At 51.0% G+C, this 18,478-nt stretch overlaps 1 protein-coding gene across 4 annotated transcripts in view; it reads right to left on the reverse strand.

Moving 5' to 3' along the window:
• The window catches only part of HTT (huntingtin), a 165,948-nt gene that overhangs the window by 4,742 nt on the left and 142,728 nt on the right, over positions 1-18,478 (reverse strand). For 3 of the 4 annotated variants that reach the window (XM_070613455.1, XM_008531802.2, XM_070613454.1), the window contains 14 exons: positions 17,470-17,596; positions 15,279-15,379; positions 14,162-14,316; positions 13,586-13,725; positions 12,104-12,186; positions 9,508-9,638; positions 9,246-9,375; positions 6,930-7,085; positions 4,130-4,320; positions 3,732-3,846; positions 3,355-3,568; positions 2,876-2,981; positions 915-1,077; positions 523-683 (listed from right to left, as the gene is read on the reverse strand). In XM_070613455.1, the coding sequence (XP_070469556.1) occupies positions 523-683; positions 915-1,077; positions 2,876-2,981; positions 3,355-3,568; positions 3,732-3,846; positions 4,130-4,320; positions 6,930-7,085; positions 9,246-9,375; positions 9,508-9,638; positions 12,104-12,186; positions 13,586-13,725; positions 14,162-14,316; positions 15,279-15,379; positions 17,470-17,596 (1,973 nt within the window). Of the gene's footprint in view, positions 1-522; positions 684-914; positions 1,078-2,875; positions 2,982-3,354; positions 3,569-3,731; positions 3,847-4,129; positions 4,321-6,929; positions 8,680-9,245; positions 9,376-9,507; positions 9,639-12,103; positions 12,187-13,585; positions 13,726-14,161; positions 14,317-15,278; positions 15,380-17,469; positions 17,597-18,478 lie in introns of all 4 variants that reach the window. The other variant, XR_011538383.1, reaches the window with a different exon arrangement.

Here is an 18,478-nt window from a genome sequence, read left to right on the forward strand (position 1 = left end):
CGTCTGCTCAGAGGCTCTGTGGTCTGTCTTGGGAGATGGTTGCCAAAAGGGGAATTTGTTACGTAAAAGGAACTTCCCCTTTTGGCAGCCAGGATTTTTGGGGTGGGAACTGGATTTTTACTTAAGCCTTTTACCCAAGAGGATGATACAAGGCACAATGACAAAGGGCAATAAGCAGCAGCATCAGTGACACAGCCAGCTGCACAGAACCCTCAGAGTGGACAGGGAAGAGATCTGCAGGGACCTCTGTGTCCCCCTTGCCCTCCACTCCTCAGAGCAACACCCTGGGCCCAGCCTCAGGGGCAGTCCTGGTTGGTATGGTTTCCTGTTTCCTTGTCAACATTTTACTCTCTCAGGGCTTAAGGCAAATGCTATCTTGACATCAGGGGTTTTGTGGAGGTTAGCTTTCAAAAACTTTAACATAAAACATCAACGTAGACGTTGACAGAAGAGTTTGCAAGGACAGTGGCAAGTGGGAACTGCTATGTTCCCTAGGCCGGCCGCAGCCCCAGGAAAGGATACACTGCTGAAACCCACGGGCTGGTGGAAGCACTGACGAAGAAGCAGGAGAGACTCCACACGGCCATGGCAACCGGGGCCCTCTGCGTGAAGTTGGAGAGAGACAGCATGACCCAGTCCCGGACCATGGACGACTGCCCCGTGCTGTGCAAAGTCTGGAAAACCTGGGAAGGAGAAGAGGCCGGAGCATCAGGGCCACGGGGCAGCCCTGAGGGAGAGGGAAACAATTCCAACACCCGAGGTTGGGTGAAGAGCTGTTGCTGGTTCTGAAAGGGGAGGAATCAGGCCCCCTGGCAAATCTACTAGGTTAACACATTCTGACGGTAAAGGCATCCAGTCTGGAAAGTCCGGGGTCAGCCCACCTCAGGGGCTTCCCCTGCCCCCCGTGCCCTCACCTTGTATACTACAGTGGCCATGAACTGCGGGTATGGCTGCTGGTTGGACAGAAACTCTCCAATGACTTTGTTCATGACGTCCTGGGGCGGGAAGAAGTCATCTAAAAACTGAGGAAGGATTCGCGCCACCACTCTGGCTTCACAAGGAAACCCTTTCCTGATCCTAAAAGGAGGAGACACGGATCAGGGCCTTGCCCCACTCTCCACAGCTCCCAGCCCTCCACCCTGGCCCTGGAAAGCCTGTTGTCTGAAACCAGGCTGACCACTCAGGGCAGCCTGATGCGGATCCAGGACTGGGAGGCGCCCTGGACCTTCAGGGGCTTTCCAAGGGGGGTCTGGGGCTGGGCTCCTAGAACACTCATTATGAGAGCAAAAAGGCAACCCGCCTCCTTTGCTGATGGCACCAGTGACCTACACACAAAGCATGTGGGGCAAACAATCCAAAAAGGGATCTTAAACTCGTGTAAATAATAAGCAGAAATGGGTTGGAGTTGTGACATTACAGAAGAGATTTAAAAACTCCTAACAAAAACACTGCCCTTGTCACGTCTCATTTTTGTCCACGTGCAAACGTCCATGAACTTCCAGCGTCCCACACTCTGATGCTGTAGCACTGCTGTCTGCTAGGACGTGTTTCTTGTCTAACTCAGATCCCGTGTGTTCCCCTGTTGATTCCTCCCTCAGCAGATCCTACAATGTGCACCCAAGCAGAGTCCTTCTAGATGCTGGAAGATGGTCATCATGTTTGTTACTCCCTACTAGCACACTCAGCAAAACTAGATATAACTGAAGAGCATGGGAAGTGAGTCAGAAGCTGGCCCACGTCTCCTTCCAGGTATGCCTGGACCCACCTGCCTAGAGATGCTAGCTGTTGCTCAGCATGGGCGAGGCTGCTCTTCTAGAGAATGCTCTCGACTGAGTTACCTTCTGTCAGCCCAGTATCGCCCCCAGTATTTGGAGAGAGATCAAGCTGAATGCTTGTACTCCACTTGCTAAAATGTGTATTTTGTCAGCACTGGCACGTGAGCTCCATGAGGGCAGAGACCTGATTATGGGCCCCTGTGCCCCACACCTGGTTGTGGTGCTGCTGGATGAATCTGTGAGGAATGGAAGCAACATGGGAAACATATCACACATGCTTGGCTTTTCAGAACACCTCATCTGGCCAGAGCGGACACAGGGAAAGTCCTGCCCAGCATGCTCCTGTGGAAATCCCAATGGCTTCCTGCTGACTGGAGATGCCAGGCCAGGCAGTGCAGAACTGGCCTCCCCAAGGCCACAGACACATCACGTCACCTGGACTGAGAGGCCTGGGGCAAAACTTGGCACCCTGCCCTGGAGAAAAAGCCAAACACAGAGCCTGATCCGTTTCGCAGAAGTGGCAGCAGAGCCGGTCCTGGACACAAGTGCACAGAGCGTGGGGAGGTGGGGGTTAATCACGGACTCTCAGAGAAGCTGCTGTTTATTGTCTCAGTCTTCCCCACAGTCTCCTGAAGTCGTTTCTAATACTGCTCAAAGGCTGTGCTCCTCCCATGGCCCTGGAGGGGGCGCATGTGAGCCTGCTTGACTGGGAGGGGAGGGGGTGTCGCTTCTCTCACAAAGGCAGCAGTGTCTGATGAACAGATGTTTCTGTCACTGGTCAGGGCTCCACGGCCAGCCCTCCACATGTCTCATTAATGTACCCCTTCTGATACCACCACACTGCTGGGTACTGCCCCCACCTTCAGCAGAGATGGGCAAGCACTGCAAAGGCCTTGGAGCTGGTCAACTTCAAACTCCTAGGTGCTAGGGTCCAAGGCCTCCCCGCTCCTACAGAGCCCTGGGGAAGCATGTGCACAATCAGGGTGCAAGAGGGACCACAGTGGCAGCACCAAGAGAACACATACACACTCTCATGAAGGCAGCTGCTCCTGGTGAAAGTTCCAGGGCAGTTCCGGGCAAAGGCAGGCTTCGCTTCTTACCTATCGAAAAGAACAGACACGCGTTCCATAGCCACAATCACTGACTCGCTGTCTGGGGCAGCAGGGCTGGGGTCCGAGGTTCTGCCTGGACTGATTTTCTCCTTTCCTGAAATAAAATTGTTCGGTATTATTACTTAATTTGGAGAACTGGACAGGCTTTGTACACAGTGCTTTGAACTCACAAAGGAGTTCGATGACTTCCTAGAGATGATCTGAAACCAGGTGACCTGAGTCCCTAGCAGGCCTACTCCCCAGGCTTGCTTATGACACCTGCACAGTGATGTGACCTTGAGCCGGTCAGCCCCTGCTCTAGGCCCCAGGATCTCCCTTAAGAACTGGAGTGGGGCCTGTGGTCTGTGTCCCGCGAATGAGTGTACTTCTTTCTCTCTTGGACAGGAGATCTGTACAGTCTGGAGCTCAGTGGCATTGACCTGCCGGGCACAGGTGGGCCTGGGTCAGTCCCCGGGTCTTACTCTCACCTGTGTACATGCAGGTGAGCATCAGGCCCAGGGCCGCCATGGCCCGGTGTGGGCTGTGTACGTTCACTCTGTCCACACTCAGCTTGACCAGGGATTCTGCGTCCAGCCGGGAGAGCTGCTCGGAGAGCAGGAGGCGCTCCAGGCCCCTCAGGACGCAGTGGTAAATGATGGATGGAGTGGACTCCTCACTTCCAGACAGCATCACCCCACACATCTGAACAAGAAGGAAGACTCCAGAGTCAAAGAACCATTTCAGGCCTCCCGTCACTTTTGCTTCTTTGCCCAAATCAAAATGGACCCAATGATACCATCTCACAGCTGAAAAGGCATGGATGCCCACTCCTGTTTCCAGAGGAAGACACCCAGGGGCCACTCACCTGTATTATTGATGCAGAGAATTCTGGCCCTACATCCAGAGGATAGTTCTCAATCAGGTAGAAGGCGGTAGCACACATCACCAGCACATGCTGTTGACTGTGAATGTTCACACAGCTGAAAACATGAGACAACAGCCACGCTTAGCCACATATAGCAGGCCACTCCCATTGGACAGTGTCTAGTGGCCTTGTGTCTCAGTGACCTTAGCCACCATCCCTATGAGAAGGGTGCCCACCTGGGTTCCTGCTGACCCCTGCCCATAATCTGGCCAAGGTCTGACATACACTTTGAATGTAACACCGCTCTTCTCACAGCCCATTCTAAGGGCCCCCACCCCTGGCCAGACAAAAGCCTTGGAGGGAGACAAAAGTGGGAGGCCTTGGCCAGCTCCACTCACTGGGCTACTCCTTTGAGGTTGGAGAGGAGATAGTCACTGATGACTGGGATGAGCTGTTTTGCGGTGTCATCCAGGAGGTCACACTCCAGCACGTACAGAACGCCATGTAGGGCCCCAATCTTGCTGGGCAGATGGCTGCTCCTGAGCGTGCTCTCCAGCAGGCGGCTGACTGGCTCTGCCACGGCCTTGTCCTAGAGCACAGGTAAGGAAGCAGAGGCTAGTCGCATGATTGAATGGGAGAGGCCAAGAAGGGGCTGGCCTCACACTACAGTGGATGCAGCGTGTGGAAGAGCTCTTCAATGCAGGCCTGACTGCCAGGCCCTGAGATGCCCGTGCGCAGGGCTGGCTCTTGGGAACCTAGATGTCGGGAGGGTTCCCAGCACTCTAACAAACAGTGTGGTCTGTGCTGATGCCCCTTTCCTCCTGGGGGTCTGGAGTTGGGGATGTGCCAGGCAGAGGTGCCCCCTGGCTCTGAGCCTCTGACGGGCTTTTCTGGTGTATAGCACTCCACACGTGTTGTCACAACACACCGCTGGGGGAACTGAGTGCATCTTTTGTGATGCCATGGAAGAAGATTCTGGAAGCTGGTGCCTGCTTCTGCTGGACTTTACCCCACATGCCTTATCTCTTTGTTGATTTCATTTTGTATCTTTTCACTGTGATAAATCATGGCCATGAGTATACATGAGCCCCTTGAGTCCTCCTAGCAAAAACTCGGGGTTTTGGGGACCCCCAACATTAGTCTATACTACCTTGGACCAATATGTTATCAATTTCATTTAACATCCTAAACATGATAGAGTTAAGTGGAAACCTAACACTCAGCACCACGCTCTTCACCTAAGATTCACTCTGTCAGGGAAAAGATCCTCGCAGGGCAGAGGTGGTGGCAACCTCTGTATTTCACAGACTGTCCCACCCAGGGAGAGGTGACCCTGCCGGTGGAAGGCTCATCCTGTTCCTTGCTGTCTGGCCATGCGACCTCCCACAGGGACTCTGTCCCTGTGGTCCGGCTAAGGGATGACACTCTGCTGAGGACATCCTTCTCCTGCCCCCCACCACAGAGCTATGTGGCACCTTCCTTAGGGCTGCCCCCAGCGATGCTCCAGCCCCCACGTCTGAGGACACACCACAGGATCTGCTGGGAGGGAGGGAGATTTCACGACATCGGGTCAACATCTCAAAAGGGATAGGCAAGCTCCGGAATGCCACTGCCTGCACCAGTGTCTGCACACACACCACGACCTTCCCAAAAGATGATGTCCTGAAGAAAAATGCCCGTGCGCACATCAGGACTGGGGAGTCCGAGTCCATGCGTCATCTTGCCTTAGGATCGTCTTAAAAATGATTATTACTTATTTGATTTACTAACAACACAATACTTGCCTAGGGCAATCTGGGCCTGAGCACAAAAACACAATTACAATGAAAATGAACACAGCAGCTGAAACTCCCCACAAAGACAAAAGGACCCCTCCAAGTCTAGCTGCCTTTACCCGTCTCTCAATACCCAGAGGGCGCACACTTTGAAGAGATGTGCTCACAGAAGGAAAGCCAATGGACGGATTGTTTCTGCTCCCTGGATGGTGGCACCAGGGCTGAAGGCCACCCAGGATGGATGATACCTGCTCTGGAGCCTTGGCTGGGAGGGACAAATTCTAAAGAGGAGTACACTTGGGAAGGGGATGAGAGTCAGGACTCTGGATCACAGACGTGAACTCACACCCCACCTCTACCGTGTCCTGCGTGACCTGGAGCAAGCCAGTCAAGCACCTGGCCTTGGCCTCCTCAAGTGCAGAACAGGTAAGAGTGGGCCTAGCCTTCGTCAGACCGTGGAGAGGGCCATGTGCAGGTGCAGGAGGAAGGGCTCCGCAAACACCAGCGGCTGCTGCAGTGGCACACAGTATCGTTGTCACTGTTAGGACAGCCACGAGCATGGAACATGGGGCAGGCAGGCCAGGGCAGGCCCCACTACGCCACTTACCAATGGTCCCAAATGCCCAGCACATGGCAGTCACTCAGTGTTTGTTGCATGAAGGAATCTCTATTGTCATCATAAAGATGGATTCCAGGAGATGTTTGAGTAAAAAACACCAAGATTACTGGCTAATGCTATGTGGCAAAGAGCAAACGGATGCCAGTTCTGGACAGTGTGGAGTTAATTTATTTTTCTCTAACGGCAAAACTGATATCCTTTAATATGTTCCACAAATGGCAGGGTCCACATCTAAGTAGTTTCACATGTCAACGTGACGTCTGCCGAGCGCATGCTGTGTGGTGACGTCCGCACAGAGAAGGGGTGTGGCGGCGCTGGTGAGTCCTGTCAGCCAGAGGCAGGAGGAGGAGGAACTCAGAAGAAGGAGCTGTCTGCCCTCATGCGAAGAACAGACTATAGTACCCCAACTTTGGGTGCAGAAATGCAGGGTTACTGTGACCAACTGTCCCCAGAAGGGAGGCCCTGTCAAGCGGGAAGCACAGGGGTCTGCAGCACATCAGAGAAGAGAGTGGGGGATCGCTGTGGAGAAGAAGTCAGTCACACTTCTACCACCCGCAAACCCACGCTCCTGTGGGGATGGGCCACGGTGACTACCTGATGACAAAGGGGTACAGGAGCCCCAAACTGAGGCTCGCCCACCACAACACGCTTCACAGTGACCTGTGGAAAAGCACCGACATTAACGGAATCCTCCTGACTTCTCACGTTGGCTGTGGAAGAGTTCAGGACGGACCTTCCAAGGCTGAGGCCGCACCCACAACATCTGGCCAACACAAGGTGGCCTCCACACCACCTCTCACTCACCATTCCGAGGACGGCAGCTGCCTTACAGGTGGCAGGCACCAGGTACTGAACGAGAATCTCGTCTTCTGAAGGGTGCACCCTCCGCAGCTCTGTCAGTGTCAGGTACATCATCTCAAACTGGCTGCGCTCAGTGAACAAGTCTGAGACCACCAGAAGCTGGGGACACACAACATGTGGACAGAAGGCGGGGAGTTACGCAGTCAGGAAAGGAAGCAACCCAGTCTAAAACGCACATTCTCATGTCCAAGAGACAATAAAATGTGGGAATTCACAGGACCCCTGCCTGGGAAAAGAAACCAACAAACACCTGGAAACCTAAAACACAGTGTAAACATAGAACAGGAAGACAGACTAGTCACTGGCTATCTTCTTAAAAATGCCTCTGCGTACCCACACTGCAAGAGGCGAGCACTCATCTCAGTCACACCTGTGTGGGAACAAGCCTCTGCCGCAGGTGCCGCGGAAAAGCTCCACATCTGCTCTTTTTCAAATACCAGGCCGTCCCCTCAGCGCAGGGGGACAGGCTCTCAAAAGCCCTGGGATAGAGGAACAGGCAAGTGTCTCACAAACAAACGCTTTGGCAACGATTCTTTCTATCTCTCAAAGATGTTCGGTTCCCTAATGCTTAGTTCTTCATATCACATCTAAAAATGAACATCAGTTAGGCGTGAAGGCCCTTGCTCGTTAGGAGCGTGTGGGAAGGTTGGGCGTGGCCTTCCTCGGAGGCCACAGGTGAGCGTGACTGACTCAGCCGGCAGGAGTCAGCAGATCGTCTGCAGCAGCAGCTCTTAAGGCGGACATGTGGGGCGCCTGGGAGATTTCAGGGGTTCACGAGGACAAAACTGTGTCCACAATAACACCAAGACCTTATTTACCTTTTCACTCCTGTTCTCTTCCAACTGTGTGGTGGTGTTTTCTAGAAGTTACCTGACATTAACAGACTGAATGGAGAGCAGATATGAGAACCCAACTGTCTTCCAATAAACCAGAAGTTAAAGACATTTGCAAAAATGTGAAATAAGGCTCTTCTCACTAATTTAAAAATTTGCTATTTTTAAATAAAAGTTGTTATCCATTACTATTATTTTAAATAGATTAATAAGTAACCTCTTTTTAAAATTTAAGACCTTTATTAACCGTGTTTACCATTTGTTGACTTTTTTGAAAAAAATCAAGTTGTAAACTTTATTACAAATTAAAAATGAGGTTCTTAAAAATTTCAACTTGACGAGATATGAAACAATTTAAAAACCTTCAAAGGTTTATTAAGAAAAACTAGGCCTTTTAGAAAAAAAAAAAGAAACATTTGTCATTATCAAAAAGAGATGTCTTTAGGGGCCAGCACAGTGGTGTAGTGATTAAGTTGGCATGCTCTCCCTTGGTGGCCCAGGGTTCGGGGTTCAGATCCCAGGTGTGGCCCTACACACTGCTTGTCAAGCCATGCTGTGGCCGCATCCCACATACAAAATAGAGGAAGATTGGCACAGATGGTAGTTCAGGGCCAATCTTCCTCACCAAAAGAAGAAGAAGAAGAAGAGGAAGAAGAAGAAGAAGAAGAAGAAAGAAAGAGATATCTTTAGGCAAAAATAATAAAAATCCCATGCTGCATGGATAAAGTAGAAGGTTCTATTTATCTGGTAAATGAACAGAAAGCAAGCACTTAAGGTCTTCAACTCCAACTTTCTGTTTATTTCTCCTTGCTGGAATTTCATCCTCATTTCTTCTTGCTGGATGACTAACCAGGACGATGCTAGATGGTAAAGATGATAAGCCAGGATTTAACAAGTAACTATTTTTAAAACTTCTCAGATTTAATTTCCAATAGTGTAAATGCCAACAGATACAACCAACAAAAACAAATGCTCTTTGGGGTCCCCACTAGTTTGAAGAATGTAAACAAACCCTGAGACCCATAGTTTGAGAAGGACAGCTCTAAATTGGTGCTTCTCAAAGCAGGGTCCATGGTCCTGGGACCGTCTGTCACAGGTCCTGGAGGAGATATGTATGGACAAGGAAGGTGAGCCTTTAGAACTCTGATAGCAATGTGACATTTCCATGGCACTTTTACCATACTTAAGAGTATCAACCTGCCATGGACTGGAAATGTAAAAAACCGTTCCTTCAGTGGCTCGAGAAATACTGCTTTACCATCCTGGATCTGTGAGTCTCTATAAGCACCTTCATACGCTGTGTGTGTGTGGTGGTGGCGGTGTGTATATATGTACCTGTGGGTGTGTGTGTGGCAGTGGTGGTGTGTATATATGCACCTGTATGAGCACTGTGTGCACATGAAGGGAATGAGGAAGGCAAACTTACAGATCGAACCACTTCACTGATCAGGATAATAGGGGTCCTTCTGGCTGAACTGGACGGCAGGATCCAGCGACTGTACAATTCAAGCAAAAACTGCGAACAGGAGTGGATATCAACCCCAGCCCGGTGTTTCCTGCAGAGTATGCAAGATGGATAATTTCCCCCATACACAAGATGAGACGTTCATTTCAAGAGGCATCCCCAACAAATTAAATGACTAATAAGAAATTGTAAATTGCTTTAAAACAAAAAGCAGATGGGAGACCTGGAGTTGACTGGAGATGTGGGTGCTGACGAAGGTGCAGGGACATCAGCCTCCTCCTCCTCCTCCTCGTCCCACTCCTCCTCTCTCAGGGGTGTGATGCTGTTCCCCAGCCACACAGAGTGGATTGACACCTTCAACAGACACAAGACACTCGGTTCGACATTCAGGGGCCAGGCGGCAGGCTCCTGGAGGAAACGGCCCTGAGCCGCAGGTGTGGCCCGGGTCCTCTGAAGTGAGCACACCGCCATCACTTAGCAGGGCTCATTCAGACCCACCAGCTTACGGGCAGAGGCAGAGGAGCCCCACAGAATGGGGCGCCGGGGCCGAGAGAGTGGTCAGAAAGCTCACCTTCAGGACTAACAACCCGGAACGAGGGGTGGTCAACCCATGGGATTTGGCCGAGGAAGGGGGAAGGAAAAAGCCTCCAAGAAAAGACAACTTAGCTCCTAAGGGACATCTGAATGAAGTCCTGGGAAAAAATGGAATCAAAACACGGGATCTCTTTTCAAAACTGGACCTTTCTCACTGGTAGTCACTTGCGGCAAACCCCATTTTTCTGAATTACTTGCTAAAAAAAGCCCCCTACAAATGCAAAAGAGATGATGTGCTTATTCTGGAGATGGCAGGGTGGGAGGAATTTGGGAGGCCTGGGGGAGAACCCACCACGGGGGTGGCAGGGTGCTGGGAACAGGAGTTAACCCCTCCGCCACACGCCTGCCCACATCCAGCTCAGACGACCATGCTCTCTCGTAATGACTGCCTGTCTTCCCACATGCTGCTCCTGTGGAAATCCTCGAGCACTAAGCACGGTGCCTCACTGCCAAGTGAGGGAACAAGTGGCCGTGGGCTGCATTCCCAGAAAAAGCTGTTTCCCATCACTGGTGACACCAGCCCCAACTCCTGTTCTGCACAAACAGCCTTTCTCCTTCACATCCCACCACCTCCAGTGGAACTGGCAGCGGGCAGGCAGGCTGGCAGTGGCTGCCAGAAGGCCTGCCACAGATGGAAGATAAACTGTGAATCCTTAAAACCAATCTTCAGGCTGGAAGAGAGTGGCCCTTCCACTCCCCTTACTCCCCACCCTTTCTCCCCAACACCAGTAGTGGCTCAGGGATTTGGGAGGTGGGACACAGCCCACACAAGGCCGCGTGCAGTCACGTCTTAGCCTCGGCGTAACCCCGCTACGTTCAGTTCTCGGTGGTGAGATGTGGACATAGATGCTGAAGGAAGGATGCAGTTGGGCAAATGCCAGTGACACCAGAACAAAGCCAAGTGTTGCCCAGCAAGCCTCAGGCTTCTCACTCACAGGCTGCTCCTCAGAACACACATCCATCAAAATTATATTGAATTCTAATGACCACTTTGACTTATTGCAGGTGTGGAAACTCCTCTGCAAAGGACAAAGAACGAGAGTCTCTGTGGCTTCTTGCTCACAGAGGAACGCTGTGCGGGAGAGAACAGGACAGAGCTCGGGACGCCAGTGCAGTCATGGGGGCTCCACTGCAAAGGCTGCAGCCTGGAGCTTATGAGGAAACCTCAGAACTAACGATTACTTCCAAACACTATTCTGACCAATTTCTCCTGAAACAAAACCTAAGAAGAAAACTGTCTTGTGTAATTGCTTTCTAAATAAACCAGCAACACGTTGAAAGGAAGAACACAGCAGTGAAGAGAGCATTCTTTGGGGTCACCAACACTGAGTCCCCTCCTCCCAGCACTCACATGTCCTCACGTCCTACCTCCCCACACCTTGCCTCTCGGCTCCACGACCTACACCACTGTCCCCACACCTCGCCTCCTAGCTCTATGACCTGTGCCACCATCCCCACACCCCACCTCATGGCTCTACAACCTACACCACCGTCCCAATGCCCCACCTCACAGCTCCATAACCTGCACCACTGTCCCCACACTCGGCCTCATGGCTCTATGACCTGCGCCACCATCCCCACACTCAGCCTCATGGCTCCATGACCTGCGCCACCGTCCCCACACCCTGCCTCCCAGCTCCAGGACCTGTGCCACCATCCTCACAACCTTCCCTCACAGCCCCCAACCTGTGCTATCATATGTGTGACTATCCCCATTTTTCTGATGCAGAAGCACAGTTCAAAGTGACCCGCCCAGTAAGCTGTCGACCTAGCACCCAGAGCCAGTACATCTGCCACAGTAAGCTGTGTGACCATGCTTCCCTCTGAGGGGGCAGCTGGGAACACTTGTGGGCAAATCTGTGGCCCAGCAGACCAAGAGTCATTCTCTGTGTTCACTCTACCCAAGCCACCCTCCTTTAACTCTGTTCGACATGCTGGACCCTTGTCCTTCTCTGTCTCATCTTTCTCACCTGAGTCTAACTCATACTATCTGGGTATATTTATACACATTGATATCACTACATACATAAAATGTCTCAAATCCTTCTTGGAATAAAGAATATAACTAAAAACAATTAAAAGAAAACCTTTCTTTTATTTAAAAAATGCTTTTAACTTTTCTTCCAAATGTTGAATGGCCAAAATCTGAAGACAGACAACAAGACAACAGAGACAGAGGAAAACTGAAGGAAGTGCCCTGGACGTGAGGGGCAGGCGTGACTGACCTGGCCGAGCTTATAGCTCATGTTCCCCAGCTCCCGCTCGGGGTTGATCTGCAGCAGAAGTTTGTCATGGCTGATGAGGGCACCTGTGAAGCGATAACACCATGAGCGTCACCCTGCACAGAGCCTGCCCGGTAGCCACCTACCCCAAGCCACTAGTGGGATGGCACAGCTCTGCAGAGCCCCAAGGGTCTCTGGGGTTTTCTCTGTCACTTGATAACCTGTTAAGCGGGCAGGGCCTGTGGGGGCAAAGCTGGACTATCACTTTTTCACTGTAAGAAACCAGTAACTCCTGGGACCTTGAGTTGATGCCTGAGCCATCCAGCTGAGCCCACCAGGAGCAGGGTATACGCTGATGCCCCCACTCAAGCCATCTCCCTACACATCCCTTACCGTCTTTCATACCCTCCATGCCTGAAACCAATGACCTCTCACCCTTCCTTCTGTGGGGCATCAACCTCACCCCCAGCTCCCCAGCTGAAAGGCCCCTGGTTAACTCTTTGCCAAATCTAGCATGAACACGCCCTCTTCCAAGAGAATTCCTCGACTGTCACCCCGGAAGCATCTGCTCTCCTCAGAGCCCCTGGAGCCCTGTCTGCACCTCTCCCAGCACCTACTGTCTTCTGCCTTCCATGCTAGTTAGTGATGCCACTTCCTTCCCATCTCTCCTATTGGCCATAAGCTCCTCCAGGGATCCGTGGCCATCCAAGTTCACAGTCCTCAGTTTAATTCAATTCAATTCAATTAATTGTAAAGTTAATGTTTGGGGGTATAAAATATAGTGCACTTCCACAGAGAATCTTTTCCAGGTAAAGCTTTCAAGATGATTAAACTTGCAGGACCTAACAACTAAAAAATCCTAGAGAATTACAAAAACTCTAGGCTAAAATACTATTCAACAAAAATCATGTGACTTTACAAAAACCCAAACAAAGCACAAAATTCCCTTCTTTTAACCCAGAGTGATGAACTCCCGTGCCCATCACAGGGGAGGCACACAACTTGCAGGCCCAGATGGAACAGGTGCACCCGACCACTCGGCATGCAGGGCCAGGGAAGGGCGGGGCTTGGGATGCCCAGGCTCCAGAGGCTGTCTGAGAACACTGGCATGATCTTGCCACACTGGATTTCTCACCAGAAGCCTGAGATTCACACTGCTTACATGAACACTGTTGGTTTTTAACGTGAACGACTAATTCAGCTTTTAAAACCCCGCTCAGGCTGCCAGTCCCTCGGCTCTAAGAGCTCTTTTGCCTCCTACAACTTGACTGGTGAGAGACGGTGCTCCGGTTCACTGCCAGACGTGATTTCCTCAAGGCTGCTAAAACCTCCCCAGTCCTGAGTGAGACTTGTACTTAAGAGTTAGGGCAGCACATTTAGTACCACAGCCTCCAAACTAAACCATGATTCGAGTCTTTCTGCCCACCCGGTGCTGTGAGTTCTTGTTCGGGCCCGAGGACAAGCGGCCCCTCTCCCCACAGGTACCTGTAGTAGCTGGAGACAGAGAAGGGACAGGGTCCCACGCTTGATATAAATGATGAGTGGCAATATTCTCTCTCTTTGAAACCATAGCTTGAATTTCCTGCTCTACAATTCCTCTGATAATGCTCAACTTCCTCCCAAACCTAAAATTCAGAACAAAAGGTTAAAGAATATTTGGTTCCTTCAACATTTTAAAAGCAAAAAACACCAGGACCTCCCCCAGCTTTGCCTAAAGGAAAACACAGGCACCTACATACCAAATGACAGCCCTTTGTAGACGATTCCTGTCCACACACCCTCATGCAGGTGTGCTACTGGCTTGCTAATTCTTGCTCTGCCAGTCTACCCTTTATAGTCAGATGACCCCGTGTCACTTTATGTCTCATTTTCATGGCCACTGCTCACCAAGTCACTTTTGGATGTGCTCTTGCGAGGCAATATGCACAGTTTTTGCTTTTAATTTTGGCAACAAAGGAAAAGGCCAAGGTGAAGCTGCTGGTTTTCCTTGGTGGCGAGGAGGGGCACCTCACTGTTCCCACCACAGATGGGCCCTGGAGACACTGGGCAACTCAGGCAAACCTGGTGTCGAGAGCCTTCAGGGGCTTGTTCCGGGGCTGCTGCTCCAAGCAGCTCACAGCTGGGTTGCCGGCCACGGGCACAGTCATCGCACTCAGCACCAGGGAGGTGATGGCCTGCACGGCCAGGACATTGATCTGAGTCCTCTCTGTATCTTCCTGGAAAAAGAACCCACATACATTATCAAGTCACAGGGAGCCAGACACCAACAACACCCGTGTCCCTACTTGCATGCAGAACCCGAAGGCCGTGATTCTCAGGCCACAAGGCTTTGTGGGAAGGAGCCCCAAGTATCACAGAGGGACATGTCTTCCTGGCCAAGGTTCTGTCTGCCTAAGTTCACCACAGCCTACATACACCTGTGACTCGAAATAAATTTGAAGGGCAAACATCTACTTTCCAAAGCAAGGTCTCCCATAGGCACAAATTTCCAAATACAAATTACCTTGAAAGAAACTGCCTTTAAATTTCCTCACTAATTATAGGAACTTTACGCAGACAACCTGTTGGCTTCTACACATGAATTTAAAGACAATCTTGGTGATTTTTGACATGTCTACTCTTTTAACTGTCATTTCTGCAAGTTCATATCACACCTATTAGAATTAGGAACCTGTATCCCATGACATTTACTATTTCAGGCTTTGCCTTATCAGAACATGGTTTGTACTAATATTATATTAATATAATATATATTAACACTCCAAGAAGCCTGCTAAGTCTTTGCAAAACAGTCAAGAGAAATGAACACAGGTACATATGCATGGCCTTTACAAAGTGCCCTTTCACTGTGATTCAACCTACACACTGCACTTGAGCACTGAGAACCAGAACTCAGAAATATTTTAAGAAAGGGTATAACCTTACTGACCCTTACCATGCAATACACTAGGATAAAATGCACTCAAGCCATTGGCAATCTAGGATACCCAAACCTCAGGGAAACTTGTTTCTGCTCTGGAACATCAGTCTAGACATGATCTGGCTACTCTTTTAAAAATATGGTAAGATAGAAAAACATGAGCCTGCTGCTCTCCTTTGCACCCACCACTAATGATTCAGAAGCTGCCCCAACTGCCAGGGTGTCAGCTAGTGAACGCAAAGCTACACATGGCCTTACTTCTGGTGGGCTCTCCTCCTGTTCCATCACGAGTGGCTGAGTCACCAGGACACCAAGGAGGGTGGCCCACGTTTCCTCAAACTGGGTACGGCTGGTCCACCCTAGGAATGCAAACGTTACATGAGACAGAGGGTCACTCACTCCTCAAACTTTTTGATGTGGCAGTCGGGCCATACAGCTCTAACTAGGACAGGCGCTGCCCCAGGGGGTCACCTACAGCAGCTCCCTGAACCCTCCTGACAGTTCTGTGAAGCAGCAATACTGCTAGGGCCAGTCCATCAGCACAGACACTGAAGCACACACGTCTGAGGCCATAAACAAATACGTGGCACAGTCCGAGTTCAGCGCAGGACCCCTGGTGGAGAGGCACCCTTTCGACTCCTGCAGTGTAGACGTGGTGAAGTAAAGGGACAGCCCAACAGGCTACACCTGAATGGGCTCAGAGCCACTTCTGCCCTGCTCACCAGCGGGTTCAAAGTCTTCCAGGAAGCCAGACCATTGGACTGAGTTGCCGGCTGTACAACTGTGCATACACCACAGACCACTGAACTGCACACTTTGAGTGGGTGAAGTGTGTACTATGTGAATTCTATCTCAATGAAGCTGGTAAAAATACAAAAGTTAAAGCAATGGTTTCTCTGACCCTGTCTAGAAAAAGACACCAAAAAAGAACGTCATCTAGCTAGGGGCTTCCACGTATTCAGGGAAGGCGTATCTGATGGGCCAGCCTCACGCGTCATCATCCCAAGCTGCCCTTGAGGCAGCGTGCGATAAACGGTTGTTTCCGAGGGCTGCGCTTAATGTTCCCACTCACGACCTAGGAGGTGGAGGTGGCCATGCTACTTGCATTAGGGCTACAAGTGACAGGAATGGGGGTGGGTGTTGAGGAGAAAACCAACATCAAACTTGAGCAGAAAACCAACCAAACTTCAGGATCTCCTCGGTAAACTGGACATAGAAAGAGAGTGACTGACTGACTTAGATACAGATTAGATATAGACAGATAGACACAGATACAGACAGACCTATATGACAATTTACACAGGGAAGAAGAAAAGAGTGAACAAAGAAGTAGTGGGCAAGAGGAAAGGCAAAGATCAGGAGAGACTGGAGACCCGCCCTGGGTCCCGCAGGTCCAAGTGACTCAGACAAGTAAGAACGAGGAGCTGTTGTGAGGCCAGGGGAAGCCAGGAGACTGCCTACGCCATCTCTAAGGAGAGAAAAGAAGAGGAACTCCCTAAGGCAGCCGGCCTCACAGCGCTGCTCAGATTTCACTCTGGACAGCATAATGAATCTGCGTGAATGAAGGGAAAAGTAGAGGTGAGCTGTCTGCTGCCTGAACCTTCCGGGACCCAAGGAAGCACAAAACCTGCAGAAGCCGAGACAGGAGGGCACCACGGGGACAGGGTGGGGGCCAGACACGCAGTCAGGGTGCCCATGCCAGGCTCACAGGACAGAGATCTGGGAAATACCCCGGCAGAGCACAGCCTCATGACCCACCAATTACAGCCCCCCAACAGATCATACCTCCAGCCATGAAATGGGGACAAAAGGAGGCAACCTACAGAGAAGCAGAGAAGAATCCTGACAGGAAAACTACTAACACTACTATTTATTGATAGCGTACTAGGTGCATCTTCCTAAATTTTTTCTAAATTTGTAGCAATTCCATGAAATACGCATAATCCCCATTTCATGAACAACAAAACTGGGGTACCTCGAGGTTAAAATGACCCACCTCACACAGCACAGGGTCCAGAGCTGTGTTATCTAAAGTCTACTTTATCCCACTCTACCATGCAGGGCCTGTCTCACCAGATCTGCTCGTTGTACATCCAGGGCAAGAGCATCAGTGCTCACACACGAAAACATCAGAGAACTCACTACGGCCACCAGCATAGGTGCACGGGATGGAGGCTGAATCTGCTGCACATCAGCAGGCACAGAACACCCACCCTGACTCCAAGCGAGTCTGATACGTGAAAACTTGGATTAAACTCCCACAAATACACATGAACTTGGATCGAATTTTCAGTTTTGTAAATACATTGCAAAATGTATTCACACGATTCTATCACACCCTAAATCTTTTATGGAATAAAATGAGAAGGCTCCACTATGGTAGTGTTGGGTTTCCCCTAGACAGACATGTTATGACGTCTAGCGATTCCGAAGGAGAGCTCCAGACTACCTAGCGCATTGATGCGGTAGATGAACTCTTTGAAGACTTCCTTTTCCTGGAGGAACTCCACGGGGATCTCGGGGAACGCTGTGCCAAAATCCCCTCCTGGTTTGGGTGCCCATCCAAGTTTCCACACCTGAGGATGAAAAAGAAATTAAGTTGCCCAGTCAAGTCAGGACAGCCACATTGTGAGGAAACCAAGGAACACCATTCCTCTAAGTGTGGCCCACCTTCTGACTGCTCACACATTCCTGAAAGCAAGTGTACCATCTTCCCAGGAAAACAGTTCCAGCTCCTTCGCCCAAGGATCTCCTTCCCCATTGGTGTGCCTCCCACACCCTCCTCAGCTGCTCCCGATACTGCCGACACCCCTGTCACGCTGGCTGCTCATGAGGTGGGTTCTTTGGGGTCAGTGCCGGCAGCCTCCAACCATCAGAGGCAGGCAGGAGTTAGGGACAGCACCCGGGGCGACAGACAGCAGCTGGTGTGTTAGACAAAGGCAGGCCGCAAATGGAGTTCAGCCGCCCACAGAAGTATCTACTGGTGAGCAGACACAAAAAGAGCCACACTGTCAGCGTTTGTGACCTCCATGAAGTCCAGCTTTGTCCGTCACGCGCTCCCACAAGCACTGTGAACGCAAGGCTGACCTGAGGCCAACCCAACACTATTCTAGCAGCAGGAGGAGCCAACCTCCCAGCCAGCCGAGTGGACACGCTCTGATGAAGCGGCAGAGGACGCCAGGTGCCCAGGCCGAGAGCTTGGCTCCAGATTCCCAAAGCCTGCCTGCGGGCCTCTGAGCTGTAGCCGGCTACCCTCAACAGCTTCAGCACCTCTACTTCACCTCACTAAGCTACTTTCTCAGACTCATGGTACTCCCAACCCTCTATGCACGTCCAGGGGAGAGTCTGTGGTGCCCGTCAGAGCCACCTCCAGAGTGTGCATTCGTCAGGGCACTTCAGTACGCTGCCCGGTGCGGGTTAAGACCCTTGCTCGAGGAGTTTAACCTGTAGTACGTGGT

This window comes from Equus przewalskii, chromosome 3, assembly GCF_037783145.1.
Source record: "Equus przewalskii isolate Varuska chromosome 3, EquPr2, whole genome shotgun sequence".
Taxonomy (NCBI): Eukaryota; Metazoa; Chordata; class Mammalia; order Perissodactyla; family Equidae; genus Equus; species Equus przewalskii.